The following is a 17,741-nucleotide window of genomic DNA, read 5'->3' on the forward strand; positions in this document are numbered from 1 at the left end:
AGGAACCGTTTCCTGAATAGTCTTCAGGAAGTTTGGAAGATCCTGTTGCTCAGCATGGGCATCCCTCTCAGACAGATTGCAGGTGGCTGGTGCCGCTGATGCTGCTTCCTCCCTTGGCGTAGCCTACCCTGACTCTGGAACTCCAGGCTCGGGCCATACCAATGAGTCCATCATAAATGGTTCTGTCATTTGTGAGGCTTCCCATCTTTGATGCAATGCTACAACCAACTGGTCAGTATGTCTTCTCCAAGCCAGCTTATCCCTGGTCTGTACTGTGAGGGACAAGGCAACAATTGTAGTCGGTACCCACTTTCCACAGAAGTATAATTTCTGGCCAGAATGAACACCCCTTTCTCCAACTTCACACTTCCTGCTCTTCTGGCCATCTATCCCTCTTCGTTCTGCTCAACCACCTTTCTGATCTTCTGCTTTAGCAGATTGAACATGGAAATCCATTCTTACTTGCTCCAAACACCAAATTCAAAACCAATTGAATCCAATTTATGGTCTCCATAAAAAGGACAAGATTCAAGATAAGACATTGCACCCCATTTGGATGTCATCTGATGCTTGATCTTAGCTAAAGGCTTGTAGTGTTAAAATCAGGGTTCTACAATAGGTAGGATTTATATAACTAAAATAAAACCCTGTCTAACTTAGACTCAACTGCTTGGTTCCCACTTAAAGGTCAGCCGTAGTTGATTCGGACAGGCAAATTGATGCAAAACATCCTCATGGACTTTCAATTGATGGTTGAAGTAAATGGGAAACAATTGTAAATGTCCATGGATTGACTGGACACTCATTTAATTTCCTGCTCCATAGGTAGAACTCTTCAAAGGATAAGTCAGATTTTGTATATTTCTTAATTAAGTGAATAGGAATGCAGGAACCAGAAGAATCCATTCAGCCTCTCATTAGATGTGATCGTGCTTGATATGGCTAATACCTGGGCTGAATTTTGGGGGCTCTCTGAAGTCAGGATGGAAGCAGGGGCAGGTGGAGGCAAAAGTGTCAGCATTCGATGACATGACAATTTCCAGGTGCCTATCCCAGTACCAGCAATGATCATCAGTGCAGGGGGACAGAAATCTTGTTCTTCTAATTGAAGCCAGTTAAAGGTGTTAATAAACTTACATAGCGCTTGTCGGGGATCAAAATTATAATTTTGAAAGTACTGGGCCTTGCTAGTCTGCAAATGTGGCTGACATGTTTGTATACATTTCGACCGTAACTGAACTTTAAAAAACTACTTTGATGGTTTTAAAGTACTTGTCTGGAGCGAATGATAAAATGCCATATAAATGTGTCATCTTTTTCTTTTTCTAAATAGATTAGTGATTTATTCGAACATCATTCAAAAGTTTTATTTCAATTAATGACTGATTATGAGCGTTTTAGCTACAAAAATTAACAACTGTTCTCATTTTTCTCTACAAGGTAAATGGAAGATTAATAGTACAATCAAAAGAAATTGAACAAAAATGGGATGACCTTGGCCTGCCATCAGACGTTCTAAGACGCATAATGACTGTGGGTGGTTTTGGCGTGGAGCTTGAATGGATGAAATTTTTTGCATTGTGTTGCAGCATCCTTGACCCTGTAAGCATACTTTCAGTACTTTACTTTTTATTTATAACTAGATTCTGCTACATCATGGGCTATTGGCAACTGTTTGCTATCATGTAAGAGATATTTTCTTTTAAACAAATAGAATGCAGACCATTTTGGGAATTTGAAAGGAGAATGGAAATTTACCTAAGATGTCAAAAATTAAGATTGCAGAAAACAAGGGATCTAATAGTAAAAAATAAACATTTCATTATTAAAAGTGGAGATAGAAGAAGTCTTCAAAAGAATAAGTCAGATTCTAAGTTTCATATATTTGTTAACTAACTGTATAGGAATGTGGGAACTGGAAGAAGGGAATTAGTCCCTCAAACCTGTTCTGCCATCAATAGGATCATTTCTGATCAGCAAGCTAAATTTTCAGTAATGAAGGCAGAGTTGTCAGAGGTGGCAGGGGGAAGTAAAAATGTCAGTGGCATATCAATTCCAAAACGCCAACCCTGGTTCCAACAATGATCATCAATGCACGGGGAGGGCAGAACAGGAATCCTGTTCTCCTCCCTATTGATACCAATTGCAGCTGTTAAAACCTTCATGGAGGTTGGCAGGGACTGAAGCTACAACTTCTGAAGTACTAGAAAACATACCTGTATCTCCAGAAACTGATCAGGTAAAGGCAGGTTGACATGGCTGCTCCAGGGCATCACCCTAGTCCCAAGAAGATCTATGGGGCAAAGGTATGCTGTAACATGCTGTTAAGGGATAGCAGCATGCTATCACTAGAAGGGAAGTGTGTCATGTGATCCAGTTTCAGTTTCACTTTAGCCAGTGAGAAGAACACCACAGCACATACAGCCCCACTGCTGATGCCTTAATTTTTCTATCTGTATATGTATTTTATGTGACAAGTATAAACAAATGAACCCATAGCAAGTTTGCATAATTTCTTATGAGTATTGTGTCTATATATTGTAAAAACACAACATGGTGGCAGCAGTGAGATCAATTGATAGGCTTGCATTCTCCTGCCAGTGTAATGTTTCAGTGCCTTGAAACTATTAATTTTGTTGAAATATTCTGAATATTTCAATGTTAGTTTATGAACTGAGGCGATTGGATTAGTTTCTAAGCTTGATCTACCATACAGTTTCTAATTAATCTCATGAATTATGACTAGTGCATGCTGGTATAACAACAATTATTAATCCTTTAGTCTCCACAATATAGAACATCTCTGACATTTGGGAGAATTGATTATACTTGCATTCCAGAACTATGAAACCAGTACATGGAATGAATGAACCATCGTATAATGAAATTTTCACAGTAGTAGGTTTTGTCATAGCGTTTGTATCTGTGGACACATGTCTTTCAGAATCCTCATGATATGTTCTGCACTTGGCCGTGTCAAACTTTGCTAATAGTGAATAGTTACCAACTTTCTGAGAACAGATCACGTGAATCTTGGTAAACACTTTGGATGGTGTGATGATATCTACATTTTCCACCAGATTGACGGTGTGAAAAATGTGTTCACTGCTCTTCATCTTGTTGTGCTTATCATCATTAGTTTCTGGTTTGTCAAGTGTGTTAACTCTTGGGATTGTACTTAAGACCTGTAAGTTTCATCAATCTGCAAGGATTGCTTCATACTTATGTCCATCCTTGAGTAGCTCTTCAATGCTATATGTTTTGGGCTTGTCTAGCAGATCCTTCTATAATGCTTCCATGGGAACGGATATAATCACCACCTCAACAATTCTGTTTCTAATGCAATTTGTTCTTTTTTGAGTAAAAAGGCTAAAATTGTACACAAAACTCCAGATGTGGTCTCACTAACATCCTGTACAACTGTAGCATAACTTCCTTACTTTTATACTTGATTCCAACTGCAATAAACACCAACTTTCCATTGCCTTCCTAATAACTTGCTGCACATACATTCCATTCCAACTTTTCATGTACCAGAACATTCAAATCCCTTTATACCATAGAGTTCTACTGTGTCTCTCCATTCACATAATATACCATTTTTCCATTCTTCCTGCCTAAGTGGGCAAGTTCACATTTTCTGCCAAAGTTTTGCCCACTAACTTAACAAATCTAAAATTCTTCTGTAGATTCTTTATGTCCTTTTGACAACTTACTTTCCCACCTATTTTTGTATAGTCAGCAAATTTAGCTACTATACCTACAGTCCCTTCATCCAGCTAATTGATATAAATTGTAAATTGTTGAGGCCTCAGCACTGATCCCAGTGGCACTCCACCAGTAACAGCTTGCCAACCTGAAAGTGACCCATTTATCCCTACTTTCTGCTTTCTGTTAGCTGACCAATCCTCTGTTCATGCTAATATGTTATTGTTTACACCATGAGCTCTTATTTTGTGAAATAAACTTTGACGTACACCTTGACACTTGTCAAATGATACGAAAATAGGTGAGATAGTAAGTTGTAAAATGAATAAGAACTGTAAATGGGCCAAAATTTGGCAGATGGACCTTAAGTTGAATAGTGTGAGGTTGTCCACTTTGATCACTAAAAATTAGAAAGGCAACTTATTATTGAAATGGAGAGAAACTTTGGAGTGCTTTGGTGCACAATGATCGAGGTGAACAAATTGCAGAAAACTAGTGTGCAAGTACGGCACGTAATAAGGAAAGCAAAGAAAAAATTTGGCATTTATTGCTAAAGAAATAGAGTACAAAAGCAAGGAAGTGTTGCTACAACTGTACAAGACCGCACCTGGAGTATCATGTACAATTTTGGTCCTGTTACTCGAGGAGGTATGTAGTTTCATTGGAGGCAGTTCACAGGAGGTTCAAAAGATTGATTCTAGAGATAAGGGGTTTGTATTATGAAGAGAAATTGAGTAGCTTAGGTTTATATTCTCTCAAGTTTAAAAGAATGAGAGGTGATCTAAATGAGATATGTAAGATGATAAAGGAGATTGATACAGTAAACATAGAGAGAATGTTTCCTCTTGTGGAGCAATCTAGAACAAGAGGTCATAGATTTAGGATAAGGAATAGCAGATTTAAAACAGGCATGAGGAAAAATTACTTCTCTTAAAGGGTTATGAATCAGTGGAATAACTGATTAGTACTTCCACCATTTCCTTTTTCCCATTATAAATTTTCTAGTTTCACCCTGAAGGTGAACAGCAATTATTCTTTTCCTCTTTAAAGACTTATCAAAGCTCTTACTGTCTGGTTTTATATCTCTAGCTAGCTTTCTCTCATGCTCCAATTTCTCCACTTATTTTTTAGACATTAATTGCTGATTTCTAAAATCTATCCAATTTTCTGACCTAGCATTAATCCTCACACTATTGTAAGCCTTTTCTTTAAACTGATGCTATCTTTAACTTGATGATGTATCCCTCTCCTAAAGTCTTTCTTTCTCAGTGGAATACAGCAAATAGAGTGCAATTGTCTCTGCTGGGAGTGATCTTGCACAACATCCTTTACAATGCATAGAATGGAGAATAAGCTGAGCCTCCAAGTTCAGCCATGTCTCAAAGGGTACAACACTAGACACCAACGTGAGCACTCAATAAAAAATGAATGCAAAAACAAATCATTGTTTCATGTATAATAAAGAAATATCCTTAACTCCCCTATAACAATCAATGGATGTCAACAAGAGGCATGCCAATACATTTAGTTCTCTGATTATGTTAGTCTCAACAAATGATGATGATACACACTTGAATAAAGTAGAACCAATGTAACATGAATGACTTAGAAAATGAATCTCAAATTTGCTGTCAGTAAGTCTTATGTTAATTGCATTGCAGTTGGGCAGAAAAATTGTGCCTGTGATGAAGAACCTCTCTATTTGTCCAGAAGACTATTTTATAGCATGCCTGTACATGCAGCATTGTCAGCTAAGTGCAGGTTTCATTCCTGGAAAACATCCTCCAGCATGACTATACGTGTCCTTCAGGCATGCCACCAACACTTAAATTTTAATTCGAATTGCCTAGGAACCAGCAAAATGCAAAACAGAAGTGGCACCCCCAGTATCTATTTCACCTTGGGAAGTGGCATGCTACAGCTAAAATATTGCCCTTGAATTTTATTTTCTGAGAAATAAAGTTTGGATTAATTTTCTAAAAGAATTTTTAGGAAATGTGAGAGAAGTAAGCTTGACCATATTGTGCAATTACAGCGACAGACTTACATCAGCAATTTGTATTACAAATGTGAATTTAGAAGTCATAATAGGAAAAAGTTGATGCAAAAGTGTTTCAAAAAGAATGAGAACAGGATGTAAGATTTTGTCCGCGGACATGCAGAATTATTTTCAATTATAATTGAAAATTATCAGCGCTTCTTCAATTAAAAGACAAAATGATAAACTTGCATTTATACAGCGCCATACTGTAATATTAGTGTCCCTTTCAGAAACGTTTTTTTAAACATGCTTTCTGTAGCTCACAGTTTCAGTGTTTTTTTAACTCACAGCTTCAGTGATGTCATTGTTGCCAGGCTGACGATGATGAGTCCCTTTATTGCTTCTTAAGTGGTAAATTAGGCCATGTTTATTCTGGGATTAGTTTTATGATCCTATATTGTTAGGAGAAAAGGTCATGTGTTTTTGGACATTTTGTTTCCAAGTGGGTTTAATGTTTCAGTTTTGAGGCTGCAGTTTAGTTTTAGCAGGGGCATCAAGCAAGAAAGAAGCTAAAGTCTCTCTCTCTCTGTCTCCCTGTTCTATTTGGAAATTTTGCTGGTTATCGCAGGCAATGTTTGCCTTCTGGAAAGAAAGTGCAGGTTTTGAAAGGACTCAATTTCAGTCAAGTGAGATTTTAATCAATACTGTGTTAAGCCTGTAAAAATAGTTTTGTTTATGAGACATTTTGGTTTTTTGGAACAGCTTTAATATTCAATTAAGGTTAATATGTTATTGAGGTTGTTTTCTATCTTTTTTGTAATTGATATAAGGTATTGCTATTTTTCTTTCTGTAAATATTAACTATACTCTTAAGTATACTTTGTTTGATAAAAGCTCTCTAAAGGGTTGTTGAATCATACCTGAAATGAAACATATCATGCCAAATTCAAGATGCAAAATCTATGGTTTGGATGGTTTCCATAAAGAACTTTGGAGTTTCTAGCTTGAGCCATAACAATTAGGGGCTCTAGCAAGATTAAAATCTATATTTCTTGCTTGATTTGGGATTATTGAACTTTAAGAGTGCGTGGTGAGCATATTGGTGTTTTCTTTCCGGGTGTTTGTACTCAGGTTTAAATAGACACTTCTTATTGTGCCTTGTGTAATAATAATGGCTCTTTCAGGAATGAAGAAGTTCCTCAGGTGAGGGCAGTCATGCAAGATACCTTACAAAAGGTGACTAAAATAAAGCTTTTGGAATTGATAAAAACATTGCAGTTGACATTGCCTGACAGGGTAAGAAAAGTGAGATAATTGTGGCAATGGCACAGCATTAGAAATTGCCAGAAGCATAATCAGAATCCTTGAGAATTAAATTACAAAAGAAACAGCTTGAACATGAAAAAGAATTAAAGAAGCTTGAATTTGAAATGAAGGAAAGAGAGAGGGTAGCAAAAGAGGATAGCCCTATCAGAACAAAGGGCCAAAGAAAGGAATGCAATTGCAGCAGAAAAAGCAGAGGAGAAGGCCATTACAGCAGAAAAAACAAAAGAAAGGGAACAACAATAAGAAATTAGGCTGCTTGAATTGCAGGCAAGGGAAAGAGAGAGAGGGAATTAGAATTTCAGACACGGAAAAGAAAAACTGAACTTGAAATGCTAGAAGTGCAAATGCGTAAAATGCAAGGTCAGCAGCAGACATGGCAGATGATTATGAATTAGATCATAAATGAAAGTTTGGTTTCTGACATCAGTTTTAGCCTTTGAAGGATAGAAACTGGGGAAGAGAAATACTCAGGTGGTGAAAGTCATGGAGATCTTGTGGGAGATAATAAAGATAATGTACCTCAGCTTGAAAAGGAAATACAGGTGATGGGATTTTTCCTGATTGTGTAGAAACAAGATCACAACATCACAGATTAAAACAAGAGTGAAAATGAGAAAGTTGAAGTTCAACTATCAGAAATGATTTTTGATCAGATGGTTGGGAAAGAACAAGAACAGGTGGAGGATGAGGTAGTTATTTTAGTTTGGAAAGTTGACAGAGTTATAACAGAAAGATATAGAAATAAAACAGTTGTATCAGGAAGCATACGTGGAAGAGGAATCTGAGTGTATACCAGAATGTTATTACCTTAAAAATGAGTCTTAATGAGGAAATGGAGACCTTTACTTATTCAGGTGGATGAAAAGTGGGCAGAAGATCATCAAGTGATATTGCCAATAGGGTACAGAAAGGAGATGTTGTGAGCAGCATGAGGTGTACCAATAGATGGTCATTTGGGAGTAAGGAAAACTCAAGCCAAAATACAGAAACATTTTTATTGGTCTGGACTGCATAAAGGTGTAGTTAAATTTTGTCAGTCATGTCACACGTCAAGTCACAGAGAAACATCAAATAGTGATAGAAACAATACCCTTAATACCCATTCTAGCATTTGAGAAACATTTTATGAGGGTCTTAATTGATTGAGTAGGACCCCTCCCTGAGACAAAAAGTGGGCATCAATATCTTTTGACTATAGTGGATGTATCTTATTAGGTTTGCAGAGGCCATTCCATTATGTAATATTACAGCTAAAAGAATTGTAGAGGAGTTACTTCAATTTTTTTACTCAATATGGACTACCCACAGAAATACAATCAGATCAAGGGTCAAATTTTACATCAAAGTTGTTTAAGGAAGCTAAGGATACTTTCAGGAATCAACTAAAAAGTAAGTAAATCAACTGTGTACCATCCTGAATCACAGAGAGCATTAGAACGGTGGCATCAAACTTTAAAAACAATGTTGAGGGCTTATTGTCAAGATTATCCACAGGACTGGGATAAGGGAATTCCATTTGTACTGTTTGCAATTAGGGATGCACCTAATGAGTAAACCAAATTCAGTCCATTTGAATTGATTTTTGATCATGAGGTAAGAGGACCACTGAAATTGATTAAGAAGAAATTGGTGAGTGAGTGTTCTGAAACAACATTATTAGACTGCATGTCAAATTTTAGGGAAAAGTTAAATACAGCAAGTAAATTGGCTAGGCAACATTTAAAAATCGCACAGCATGTGATGAAACAGGAAGCAGATAAGAAATCAAAAATTCATAGTTTTGCTAGAGGGGACAAAGTCTTAGTACTGTTGCCAGTGGTAAGTTAACCTTTAAAAGCAAGGTTTAGTGAGCCTTATCAAATCAAAAGGAGATTGAGTGAGGTAAATTATTTGGTAAGAATGCCAGATAGAAGGAAAACTCAGAGTGCTATTTGAATATACTTACAAGGTATTTTGACAAGGAAGTAAAGCAAAAGAACGATGTGTTAATGGTTATAACTCAGAATGAAGAACTGAAGCTAGATGACTCTGAATTTGACATTCCTCAAGTTAAATTGGATAATAAAGACATTATTAAAAATTGGGATATATTACTGAGTTACCTACCAGATGAAAAACAAATTCACCTAAGGGTTATTAAAATCACATGAACAAGTATATGGGAATACACTGGGATGTACTAGAATGGTTATTCATGATGTAGATGTGGGAAATGCTGTTCCAATTAAACAACATCCTTATAGACTTAACTTTGTAAAATTGGCACAAATTCAAAAGGAAATCAGAAGTATCCTTAATGACATAATTTAAGTGAGTTGCAGTGAGTGGTGCTCACTCATGATAATGGTACCGAAACCAGATGGTGCCTAACGATTGTGTGTGGACTATAGGAAAGTTAATGCAGTTACAAAATCAGACTCTTACCCTATTCTATGGCTGGAGGATTGCATTGAGAAGGTGGGTCAATCAACTTTTATCTCCAAACTGGATTTAGTCAAAGGTTACTGGCAAGTACCTTTATCTGAAAGGTGTAGGAGATTTTTAGCTTTCATGGCACCAAATGGTTTATACCAATTCAAAGTTATGCCATTTGGCATGAAAAATGCCCCAGCCACATTTTAACGGTTAACTAACAAAATCATTTCAGGACTACCTAATTCTGGTGTACATAGACGATCTGGTGATTTTTAATCAGACATGGAAAGAATAATTGCAGCATTTGGCAGAATAATTCGATCAACTTTAGGAGGCGGGCTTGATGGTAAACCTGGCTGTGAGTGAGTTTGGAAAAGCCGAAATTACATTCCTTGGCCAGACAATTGGACATGGACAGGTGGCCCCATGGGATGTGAAAACAAAAGTTATTGGGAAGTTCCCAATACTATTGACAAGGGAAATAATGAGATTTCTGGGCCTGAGTGGTTTTCACCGTAAATTTGTAATTTAGTTTTCGGTTTTAGCAGGCGCCTCAAGCAAGAAAGAAGCTGCAGTCTCTCTCTCTCTCTGTCTCCCTGTTCTATTTGGAGATTCTGCTGATCATCTCAAGGCAATATTTTGCCTTCTGGAAGGAAAGTGCTGGCTTTGAAAAGACTCAATTCCAGTCAACTGAGATTTCAATCTATGCTGTGTTAAGCCTGTGAAAAGGGTTTTGTTTGAGAGGTTTTGGTTTGTTGGAACAGCTTTAATATTCAATTAAAGGGTTAATACGTTATTGACATTGTTTCCTTTCTTTTTTGTTTGTAATTGATACAAGGTATTGCTAATTTTCTTTCTATACGTGTTGCCTATATTCTTAAATAAACTTTGTTTGATAAAACGTCTCTAGAGGGTTGTTGAATCATACAGCTAAAAGTATGGTGTTGAGTGTATGGTGTATGGTGTCGAAATTCGCTGATGACACCAAGATTGGTGGAACGGCAAAGTGTGCGGAGGGTGTGGAAAGTCTGCAGAAGGATCTAGATAGGCTGGGCGAATGGGCCAGGAACTGGCAAATGGAATTTAATGTTGGCAAGTGTGAAGTTGTCCACTTTAGTAGGAATAATGGTAGGAAGGACTATTACTTACATGGCGAAAAACTGCAGCATGCAACGGTGCAGAGGGACCTCGGGGTCCTTGTGCATGAGTCGCAAAAACCCAGCCTGCAGGTGCAGCAGGTGGTCAGGAAGGCTAATGGGATGCTGGCCTTCATAGCGAGGGGGATTGAATATAAAAGTAGGGAGGTCTTCCTGCAACTGTACAGGGCACTGGTGAGACCGCAGCTGGAGTACTGTGTGCCGTTTTGGTCGCCGCACTTACGCAAGGATATTTTGGCCTTGGAGGGAGCACAGAGGAGGTTTACTAGGCTGATACCGGAGTTGAGGGGGTTGGACTATGAGGAGAGGCTGAATAAACTAGGCTTGTACTCGTTAGAGTTTAGAAGAATGAGGGGAGATCTCATTGAGACATATAAGATGATGAATGGGATGGATAGGATAGAGGTGGAGAGGCTCTTCCCGCTCAGAAAGGACAGTAGGACTAGAGGGCACAGCCTCAAGATAAAGGGGGGGCAGTTTAGAATGGAATTGAGGAGGAACTTCTTCACTGCAAGGGTGGTGAATCTCTGGAATTCTCTGCCTGTTGAAGTGGTGGAGGCTGCCTCGCTAAATATATTTAAGACGCGGGTTGATAGGTTTTTGATAGGCAAGGGGATTAAGGGTTATGGGGAGAGGGCAGGAAAGTGGAACTGAGCCACGACAGATCAGCCATGATCTTACTGAATGGCGGGGCAGGCTCGAAGGGCTAGATGGCCTACTCCTGCTCCTATTTCTTATGTTCTTATACCTGAAGTGAAACATATCATGCTCATCCTAGCCAAATTCAAGATGCAAAACTTATGGTTTGGACGGTCTCCGTAAAGTACGTTGCAGTTTCTAACCTGAGCCATAACAATACATCAGGACATCCCAAAGCACTTTATATCTAATTAAGTACTTTAAGTGTAGCTGCTGTTGTAATGTAGGGAGTGCAATTTGGACACAATAAGGTACTACAAAAACAGCGTTGTGATAATCTGTTTCATTAATGTTAATTAGCCTCTCACATCTGCTTTCAGGAAAGATCCCACAATTCAATTACCTTTCAATGCCTGTGTAATATTATCCTTTAAATAAGGATATCATGGATAATTTTATGAGTTGACATTACTGATGTAGAGCTTCTTGTGCCAGGAGAATATATTGGGCAGGCAAACCTTTGCTCTAATTTTCTGTTTGTTCAAATAATTCATAGTTATTCCTTGTCTTATTCCTAATACAGGAAGACCTAAAGGAAGAATTTTAAAGCAACAACATTAGAATAGATTTATATTAGAATGCAAACTGTTTGCAAGTGAAAAGCAAGACTTTGCTTTTTATTCACAGAACATTACAAACGCCATGAAGTATGCCTTTGAAATTTTAAGCTCGAGTGAAGATGGCGGTCGAATCCCTTACACTACATTTAGATTCCTCTACAGTTATCTTGCCATGATAGATGGTGAAATCCATCGATCACAGATTGAGAAAATGCTAAACAACATTGAACGGCAAGTGTAAGTACATTATGCTGTGAATGATATAAATATATATTGAATGAGATAGATGACATACTTAGAAGGGTTGCTTTTTTTCTTTAAACCTCTATTCATCCTTGAATCACTAGTAATAAATTCAGTTAACGGGTGAGTTGTAGAAAGCAAAAACAGGAATAACTTTATGTTTTGATGTCAGTAAAGTTACACTTCACTTTCAGCACATCATTCCATTTATTGATTTTTCTCTTATTTTTAACATGGAAAACAAATGGTGCTCTGAAGTTGAAATAATAGTCAGTTTAGATTGTGGTTTTTGGCTGTCTCTGGGAGAGATACCAGCTGAAGAAAATTATCTAGTAAATGCTCAAGAAGTCTACTGGTATAAATTGAGCTAACCCACGCAAGAAGCCTTGGTGTTGAGAAAGTGATAAATCTTCCCTGGGATTTTGTGTCTGCAAAAATTGCTGAGATAAAAGGAATAGTGTGAGTCTGAATTATTTTCTGGTAGCTTTTTTGTCTAATGTAACGTAGTAGATTTTTCTTGTTTGATAAACATTTTATTCTTTGTGTTAAAAGTTAACTGACAGACTCTTGTGAATGTGCTCAGTAACTGACCTCCCTGGTTTCTAAATAAAAACAAGGTTAGGATCATCCAAGCCAGGTTTCACACTGGGATTTTAATTGTCCAATATTAACATATATTGTGAACATAACAGCAGCATGCTGTTACTGAAATGTGATTATCACAAGTATGCCGGAAAAACAAGAGTGAGCAGATCATGATGTCAAACAATGTCTAATGCTAATTTGGCATCCTGACTGCTTTATTTGGTCACTCTCCTCCACTAACCAGTTGCAGATGAACATGAATACAAGGGACTCTCACTTTCTCCATCTGAACGGTTCATCATTCATATTCAACTGAAGTATTTTTGACTTTCTTGTAATGCTGAATTATGGAAGTACTGTGTTGAGTGTTACTGCAATGAGTAGTGCCAGACCTTTCAAAGGAGTCTGGTGGATTTTCAAGGCCAGTCAGGAGAAAGCATATTTTTATTACACTATAAGAACTTAAGAAATAAGCACAGGAATAGGCCACTTAGCCCTTCGAGCCTACTCTGCCAGTGAGATCATGGCTGATCTTCTACTTCCATACCATTTGCCTGCACTATTCCCACACACCTTGATGTTCTTACTACGTAGATGTTGATCAATCTCAGTCCTGAACTTATTCAATGACTAAGCTTCCACAGCCCTCTGTGGCAGAGAATTCCAAAGAATCATCATTCTCTTAGCAAAGAAATTCCTCCTAATCTCAATCTTAAATGCCCTGTCCCTTATTCTTAGACTGTGTCATCTGGTTCTCGAACTCCGAGCATAAGGCAACATCCTTCCTGCACCTACCCAATTGAGCCCTGTAACAATTTCGTATGTTTGATTGAGATCACCTCAGTAACTTTCTTCTAAACTCCAGAGAATGGAGGCCTAGTCTATTAAATCGTTCTTCATAAGACAATTCCTTGATCTCAGGAATTTGTATGGTGAATCTTCTTTGCACTCCCACAATGGCAAATATATCTTTCCTTAGGTAATATGTCTAAAATTGCATATAATACTCTAGGCGTGATCTCAACAAGTTTATATATAATTGCAGCAAGAAATATTTATTCTTATACTAAAATCCTCTTATAATAAAGGCCAACATACCATTTGCTGCCTTAACTGCTTGCTGGACTGCAAGTTACCTTTCACTGACTCATGGACAAGAACACAATCTCTTTGAAGTTCAGCATTCCCCAATCTCTCATCTTTCAAGAAATATCCTATTTCTATTTTTCCTACCAAAGTGGATAACCTCCTATTTTCCTACATTGTATTCCACCTGCCAGATTTTTGTCCACTCGTTTTGCCTCTCCAAATCCCCATGAAGTTTCCTTGTATAGTCCTCACAACTCACACTTAGTTTTGTGTCATCTAATCATTACATCCAAATTATTGACATAAATTGTGAACAGCTAGGACTCAGGCACTGACCCTTGTGGTACTCCACTAGTCATAGCCCGCCAACCTGAGAATGGCCCATATATTTTTATTCTATCTGTTGGCTGATTTTCAATCAATGCCAATATATTCCCCACCCACCTCCCAATCCTGTGTGCCCTAATTGTGCTTGTGTTGGATCTTTTCAAAAGCCTTGTGAAAATCTAAATATACTGCATCCACCGGTTCTCCCTTATCTATTCTGCTAGTTACGTCCTCAAAAATCTTAAACAGATTTGTTAAACATGATTTCTCTAGCACAAATCCATTATGACTCAGCCCAATACTACCATTATTTTCCAAGTATCTTGTAATTATATCCTTTATTATGGATTCAAGCATTTTCCCTACTACTGATATCAGGCTAACAGGTTTGTAGTTCCTCGTTTTCTCTCTCCCTCATTTCTTAAAAAGTTTACCATCTTCTAATTTGCAGAAACCATTCCAGAAAGATGACTACTAAAGCATCTACTGTCTCTACAACCACCTCTTTCAACACTCTGGGTGTGGATCATGAGATCCAGGGAATTTAAGTCCCATTAATTTTTCTCTCAATTTTTACAAATATTTATATCCAGCAGTTCTTCATTTAAACTAGTCCCTTGATTCCCCATTATTTCTGAGAAGATTCTAACTTCTGTGAACACAGACACAAAGTACTTGTTTAGTTTCTCTGCTATTTCCTTAATTCTCCTGACTCTGCTTGTAATGGAGCCACATTAGCTTTGGATTCACATTAGTGGAGGGTTATAATTGCAATCCCTCTTACAAATCATGCAGACTGAGGAAGAAAACTATGATCAGAAGGAGGAGGAGGAAAAAGGGAGTTCTCATTGAAGGCCCTATCCACTCCAGAACTTTAGGGAACATATCTCCTACTTGCACTTCAGCTGGAGCATAGAATAGAATCCTACAGTGCAGAAGGAGGCCACTTTGCCCATTAAATCCAGACTCTCAGACCGAGCATTTTAGCCAAGCCATATTTCCATAATCCTGCATATTTACCCTGCTAATCCCCCTAAGGGACAATTTAGCATGGCCAATCAACCTCACCTGCACATCTTTGGGCTATGGGAGGGAACTGAAGCACTGAGGAAACCCATCCAGACATGGAGAGAACGTGCAAACTCCATACACACAATCACCCAAGGCTGGATTCAAACCCAGGTCCTGAGGCTGAGAGGCAGCAGTGCTAACCACTGTGCCACCATGCAGTGCATGAAATGCTCATATTTTACCGAGGCAGTGATAACTTAACAGTGCTACCTATTGCAGCTGGACCTAAAGCTGTACAGCGGAATTAGGTGGCATGCTAGTTTCTATGAAGACAACCGTGTCTTCAACTTTCATGTCTCAGGATCTTTCAAAGTGGGAGCAGTCAAATTTCCACAGTTTCACAGTTCTCCATGCTGCACTGTATTAGGGAGATGATACAGCCAACTTAAACATCTTAATTTGTTAGTACTAGAGAAACTTTGCTTAGCTAGTGGAATCCCCAATGATGCACGGTGCCTTTGACTGCTGACACATGGTTCTGTGGATGGGGTGAGCAAGGCTCGCAGAACGGAATTCTCTGTTGGCCTCAAGTGGGATTTTACGAGCCTTGCCCGAGTGAGGTCATAAAATCTCGGCCCACATTTTAATTGGTGGTGGCAGTGGGGTGAGGGTGGGTGATGTGTACAATGGCGAGTGGTGGGGGTTAATGAAATGTAAATATATTAAAATATATCTAAAACAAGGTCATGCATTGATTATATCACTGGCGCGAGCTGGCAGAAATTGTAAGTTATGATCTCGCTGGTGAGATCTGAGACTTCCGGGGTTTCACTGAATCTTGTAGCCCTGCCATCATTCCCGCGGATGGAGATCGCAGGCTCAAGATCACTGAAATGTTTATATGTCAGAGGTCTGATGTTGCTTTCACCATTGATAGTGAGGCTGCATTGGCTAGCCAGGTAGCAAATCTCTGGTATCTGATAACAAACATACAAAAGGTGAGGATAGGAAGGAAGAGGTGGAGTGGAAAGCAAGAGGTACATAGTCACACCATCGAGAGTTTGTATTTCATGCCATAGAATAGGAAAAGGATGAAGTGGGATTTCAGAAAGTGTATATGGCAGGGATATAGCATCATTCTGAACCTTCTCAGTGACTCAGATACAAAGGCCTCAGTTATAGTCAGCCCCATGATGTGAAGCACTGCCTTCAAGGGCTCAGGCAATGCATACGTGTCTGCTGCCACCAGTTCTCTACTGCTCTACATCGTTACGTTCGATCTTGTCCTGGAAGAGAGATGAAAGAATGTCAGTCAGAATGTTTCATTTTGTTTGGGCAATATGCCAGCTTTAGCTGAATAGCCAATAGCTATGGATATTTGGAAACTGCGAAAGATGGGTTACAGGCTGGCAGTATGGGCAAGTGCGTGGAGATAGAATGGAACATTGGAATGTTAGGTATGAATCCTGATAACTGGTGGAGAGTGATTGGACTTTGGTGCACGAAGCAACATGAAAGGTGTGTTGTTGTGGTGGGTAAAAGATATTATTTGAGGGTATATTCATTGATCTTGATCAACCTTGAGAAGTAATTGAAGTTTTCCTACAACTGGACCAGATCCTCATGCCAGAATCCAGGAATTGACCAGTTTGGCCATCTACTCTATTCCCTTTGCAGAGTGTGCCTTCAAAGCCTCTTGGCATCCTGTAAAAACAAGGCCTCCCTCGTCCTTTACAGCTCCATTACTAAAGATTTCAGCACGTATCTGAGAACCTGGGAAACTTCTCTTGGTTCCCTTACCAGTCTTCCAAGTCTGTTTCAGCAGCTGCTATAGCCAGAGTGCATCTCCCCTTTAAGAGTAACTGACTGCAGTTAAACGTGGAGGTTAGCTGTACACTATGTTAACTATGCTTGATGATGAGGCCCTGCTGAGTGGGCAGATGGTCAGCATTGTGCTTTGCACTGGATTGCACAATACAATCATGTTGATGAGTAGGCAGCACAACATTTCCATGCTACTTGCCTCTACTGGACTGGATGTGGGGTAATTGCACATGGTGTCCATGTCCATTATCAGGCCTAAACAAATGTATCACTTGATAGATTAATTTGAATTACTTGGCTGATCATATATGCATAACTGTATATTATGTTATACTTTAAACATAATAATAAATAAGTTCAAAGTCTCCAATTATCAAAATTTATCTCTCAATAAGAGAAGGGTCTGAAGAAGTAATCAAGACTTTTGCTTACAATTTAAAATAAAAATAAATTACAAAGTAATGTTGTTTTCACCTTTATTATATATTTTTTTGTGACCTCACAGTGCTGAAAATGATGGACTTGTCAGAGTGAGTGATTTCACCAACTGCTGATTGCACAAGTAATAAATCATCTAGCAATTTCGGGAAGTTGAAGGTTGCTTAATAGGTGAAATTCATTTCATCTTTGGAACGCATACCTCTCAGTAATGGAGTTACTGTGTCAGTACTGCTTCTTAAGTTGCATAGATCAATAAACCTCTTAATCTAGTGAGGCCATGCACTTTCGGAGGTCTGTATTTATGTATCAATAAGACGTTCTAGGAGCTCGTAACATTCAGAAAGTGATTCACTGATTTATTCATTTTCTTAGCAC

At 38.4% G+C, this 17,741-nt stretch overlaps 1 protein-coding gene across 1 annotated transcript in view; it reads left to right on the forward strand.

The window, feature by feature from the left end:
- LOC145350124 (ropporin-1-like) overlaps nucleotides 1–17,479 on the forward strand; it is a 35,847-nt gene extending 18,368 nt beyond the window's left edge. The window contains exons 3-5 of the mRNA XM_080199059.1: nucleotides 1,441–1,602; nucleotides 11,914–12,083; nucleotides 17,431–17,479. Of these exons, the coding sequence (XP_080055185.1) occupies nucleotides 1,441–1,602; nucleotides 11,914–12,083; nucleotides 17,431–17,479 (381 nt within the window). The remainder of the gene's footprint in view (nucleotides 1–1,440; nucleotides 1,603–11,913; nucleotides 12,084–17,430) is intronic.
- Nucleotides 17,480–17,741: the final 262 nt, after the last annotated feature.

This window comes from Carcharhinus amblyrhynchos, chromosome 11 (assembly GCF_965287045.1).
Source record: "Carcharhinus amblyrhynchos chromosome 11, sCarAmb.v2.hapA, whole genome shotgun sequence".
Classification (NCBI taxonomy): Eukaryota; Metazoa; Chordata; class Chondrichthyes; order Carcharhiniformes; family Carcharhinidae; genus Carcharhinus; species Carcharhinus amblyrhynchos.